A 4734-nucleotide genomic window follows, 5' to 3' on the forward strand; every position below is an offset into this window, starting at 1 on the left:
GAGTTGTTTACATTGTAATGTGACGTCACATATAAATGTTTTAGGGGCGCTTGTCTTTCACCTCGGAAACAAACATAACAGCGAAGCGGAGAGGGCGGGATAAAGGCCGCGCACCATCAACAGCCTTACCGGATGGAATACGAAGTAGAAGTAGTGCTGCCAAATGTGTGCGGCGCATTTTACAAGGTTAGCGTTACTCAGCGTTGACCATTTGTAATGCATGGCCACTCAGACACCCACCATTTTTGGCGCCACGAATCTCAGTCATTCAGCACTTTCTCAACTTTTGTGCTCTGAAATATTTTACATGGTGTGCTTTAATTAAATAGTGTTGTTTTGTACAGGCAAGCATAAGGGGACTAGATCTTGCCAATAGCACAGCTGTTGTATCATTTGAGAACAAGTGAGCTGTTGTCACTGAAACACATGTATTAATCTGTCGTTCAGCTGGCAGCCTACAACGACAGTTCAACTATCGTGTGTCCGTTATCCACCAACGGACTCAACAGTTGTACAATCCTTGGAATGTGGCAGCCAAGTTGAAGTGAGTATAGATATGCGTGTGCCACTGTTTAGTGATTGTGTCTGTAGGCTTACCTGCCACACAAAGAGGGTGAAGAACCAGGATGGTGGATAGGGAAGATTGCCAAAGTGAAAGGAGATGTGAGTGAATTTACAGCACATGCAACTTGTGAAAACTGAAATCCTTCCAGCTTTATGTGGTTGAGTTTAATGATGGTCAGAGCACTTATACTGATATATTAGAAAAGGAGAAACTACGTCTTCCAAACAAGAAGTATGCACACCTGTTGTTTACAAGTAGTCTTGTTATTTTTGTTGTGCAACAGTCCACCTCTTACGGACTTAGAATTTGTAACCAAAAGTTACACCGTCCCTGTGGAGATACAGGATTAGTAAGGCACTTGTGTTGTCTCTTATTTTTCATTTAAACTGTTTTGTTTGCTAGTTGCACAACCCCAGGCGTGCACCAAAACTTTAGAGACAAAATCAATGCACTTTTCGTTACCTACAATAGCACAGAACAATGCTTGATAGTTGTGGTGAGTGGAATGCTGTGCTTTGATATGTGTGTATGTGTTGATATGTAACAGAATATATTTGACACACTAGCTAGTTGAAGCCTGTCTGTCGTAATTGTCATATTGATGTGTTTAGGCAAGTAACCAACGAGGCATTGAAAAGTCTACCTTACTGATCGACCTTCATTTCAAAAACCTTCGTACAATGCATATGTTACAGTCACATAACCAAGAAGCTCAACAGAAGATACAGGTATGTGGTGAAAATTAATTCATGGCTATTGATAGTACCATGTTTGTTTTAGGAAAGTCAAAAACAGAAGCAAAGCGTCACTGGAAATTTTGTTGAGGAAGTTTATGTACCACAGAGTTTGCTGGGAATTGCTATCGGCAGTGGGGGCAGCAATGTAGGGGCAGCACGAAGTATTACAGGCGTGATATCCATTGACCTTGATGACAGTACATCAACATTCACCATTGTCGGAGATGTAAAGATGCCAACCCTTCATTACTATAATATATATTCTTGTATATTTTAGTCTAAAGAGGCAGTGAGAGAAGCCAGAGGCTTGTTGGAATACACTGTAGAGACTATTAGCATTCCCCGAGAATATGCAGGTTAGTATAAAATCAAATAATACAAAATCTTGCTGTAAGGATTTATATTGTAACTGTCCAAATGATATTGACCTGCAGGCAAAGTGATAGGAAAGAAAGGTAACACCATACAAGGAATAATGGAGAAGTCAAGAGTGTTAAATGTGAAGATCATGGGTGATGATGAGGCTAGGAAAAAGAACATTGACACTAAAGATAAGGTATCATATAAGTATGACTTCTCTTTCCCTGTTTACAATGTTATAGCAAACACCTTTTGTTGTATCATGTATAAAGGAGCGCCTATACCTGTAATGGTATATCTTATTACTTGGTATCTTGTTGGTATTTAGTTTAAGTTAGTTATATTGTGGTTGCCAACTTTCTAAGTGTTATTTTTCTGTGTCCACTATGTACTGTAATGCTGTAGAATATGGTTATTGGGTGTACAGTGGAATCTGTCTTAACAAGCGGTCCAACTTAAGGACTTGGTTTTTCTCTTTCAGAGTTAAAAACTATATCAAGTTAGGACCAAAATCTTTGCCCCTATATATCAGGCAGTTTTTCTACTGTGTAAAAGCCAAAATTCTGGATGTCAAGGTGTCTATAATGGAGAGGTTCCACTGAATGAATGATTCGTTTTGTTTATAATCTTGTAGTATAAGCTACCAATTACTGACCAAGTCCTAACTTGCTTAAGGAAATTCCTACAATCTTTTCAGATGCAACAGTAGCCCAGTCTTTGGTTGTAACCTACTTGAAGACTAACCTGGCTGCATTTGTCAGTTAATGAATTTTGAGGCATACATTTCTAGTATATACAGTGCTGGCAGGTATATTGTTGTTCTTGGCCTATTGTGTTATATGTATAGTTATGATGTGTTAGGAATGGTTGTACAAGCATCACCTAATCTATAGAACATGTCGCTGTCACAGAGGTTTTTTCTTTCCCAGGTAGCTGCTAGCTTATACTATCCCCTTACGTACACTGGCAATTTGTAAAATTTTGAAACCTGCACACTTTTGCACAGCAGGAACAGTATCTTTGTAGGAGCATGTTGTTAGTATTTGTGCAATTGCTCCTACCATCAGATGGTAGAATCTTTTAAGCTCAAGTGATTACCATATAGTGGAATTATTTTTAGGAGGGAAAATTTTTTGTGGATTGCCACCATCCAAACTTTTGAGGGAGAAATTTTTCGCTTCAGGGTGTTTATAGTACTCAAACAATACCATTTTAATTGAGTTGCAAAAACTCACCACCTCATGTTTCAGACATATGCACCTATTTTGCCATAGTTAATGAGTTACAAGAAATAAATGTATGCCTAACAATAGTATGACATAGAGATGCAACGATGTATCATATCGTTCTAAGACAATATCGCTGTATTGATACAAAGTCAAACAGTATCGATATATTACGTATTGTGATATATCGACATACAGTATTGTGGCTTGTTAACATGGCTGACAATCAAATTATTGTACATTGTGGTTAAACTGAATAGTATGTAATGCTTCTCAAAGAAAAAATAGCTCACTTATTTCCCGTAAAACGACATAGACTATTGTTTAGACTCCATTTTGTATCGTGCAATATATTGCTGTATCGTGTGATACACCAGAGGCAATATATCGATACATCTACACACTGTATCGTTGCAACTCTAGTATAACATAATACAGCATACTTCAAATACACCATTATTTACCTGACTGAAATTCACCAATAACTGATCAGGGTATAAAGAGTGGTCCAATATTTATCAGAATTTTTGCAAGCAAAATTACAGGCACTCTGTAAACACAATGCCCCATCTAAAAATGATATTCTAATGTGATGAAACCATGTCAGAAACATTAGAGCACCCACATATCTTAGTAGTCACCATCACCAGATATCTGACCTGTAATATTCATGTTATCTATCTTGTGTACAGTTGCTATTTATCATGAGCCTATTTAATTTGTAGGTACCTTTCGTCTTTACTGGTTTAAAGAATGCTGTTGAAAATGCTAAGTTAATGCTTGAATATCATATGGAACATTTGAAGGTAACTTGTTGCATTTCTGGTCAATTGATATTATTGTTTGTTCAATCATTTAGACTATAGAACAATTAGTTGAGGATCGTGAGCAATTAGACCAGCAACTCCGTCAGTTACAGATTGGTGGTCGATCCAACTACTTTCCAGCTCCTGGTAGAGGTGGAATGCGTCCACCACAAGCATCCAACCGTCCTGGCAGAGGGCGTGGGAGTATGGCAGCCAATGGTCCTTCACAGAAGAGCAATGATGATAACTTTCAGTCTGATGATGACTCGTCATCTCAGGAAGAAGAAAGTGCTTTCAGTCGTGGTGAAGATGAAGAAGACGAAGAAGAAGAAGAGGAAGAGGAAGAAAAAGCTCCCGAGCCATCCTCCACCTTTTCAACACAACAGGGTAGTGACTTACGTGGTGGTAGGTCAAATTTCAGAGGGCGCTCAAGAGGGCGTGGTTACAGGAGTACTTCCGACAGCAACTCAAGATTCTCTGGGGGCAACTTTCGTGGAGGAAGGGGCAATTACAGAGGATACCAACGGGGTAATCGTTTCCGTAGTAATGCCCGACAATCGTATGGATCATCTAACACAAGAAAATCCAACCAAGATGGAACCAAGAAAGATGCTGCTGAAGATACAACCCATGAAACACCGCAGGTAGACAATCACGAGGAAAGTCAACAGCAACAACAACAGCAGGAACAGCAACAGGAAGCTCCACAGTCTGATACCACCCCTAAAGATCAACGACCACCGAGAGAGAAGAGAGCGACAGCCTCCAAAGATGCCACCAGTGATTCAACAAAGGTAGAAGAGCCATCAACAACAGAAAGTCAGCCTGCTTCTAATGGAACCAATTAATACAAGAAATGAAAGCATACTTGCAGTTATTAATTTTCACATTTGCCCATTGCTGTTGACTACGGTTGCAATTAACTTTTATTTGTTTTTAGAAAAGTTATTTAAAAAATTGTTAACAATCACATGATTCAGGGCAATGGGCATGCATGGGTAGTGCACGTGACTATATTTTTAGATGCGCTACAATGTTTC

At 39.0% G+C, this 4734-nt stretch overlaps 1 protein-coding gene across 1 annotated transcript; it reads left to right on the forward strand.

The window, feature by feature from the left end:
- Window positions 1-27: 27 nt before the first annotated feature.
- Window positions 28-4664, forward strand: LOC136239778 (RNA-binding protein FXR1-like). The gene is made up of 13 exons (XM_066030527.1): window positions 28-186; window positions 345-403; window positions 448-544; window positions 592-663; window positions 714-796; window positions 849-914; window positions 968-1061; window positions 1177-1293; window positions 1346-1528; window positions 1580-1658; window positions 1737-1858; window positions 3614-3694; window positions 3748-4664. Exons 1-13 carry the CDS (start codon window positions 133-135, stop codon window positions 4540-4542), a joined length of 1902 nt encoding a protein of 633 aa, XP_065886599.1. The 5' UTR covers window positions 28-132; the 3' UTR covers window positions 4543-4664.
- Window positions 4665-4734: the final 70 nt, after the last annotated feature.

This window comes from Dysidea avara, chromosome 12 (genome assembly GCF_963678975.1).
Source record: "Dysidea avara chromosome 12, odDysAvar1.4, whole genome shotgun sequence".
In the NCBI taxonomy this organism is placed as follows: Eukaryota; Metazoa; Porifera; class Demospongiae; order Dictyoceratida; family Dysideidae; genus Dysidea; species Dysidea avara.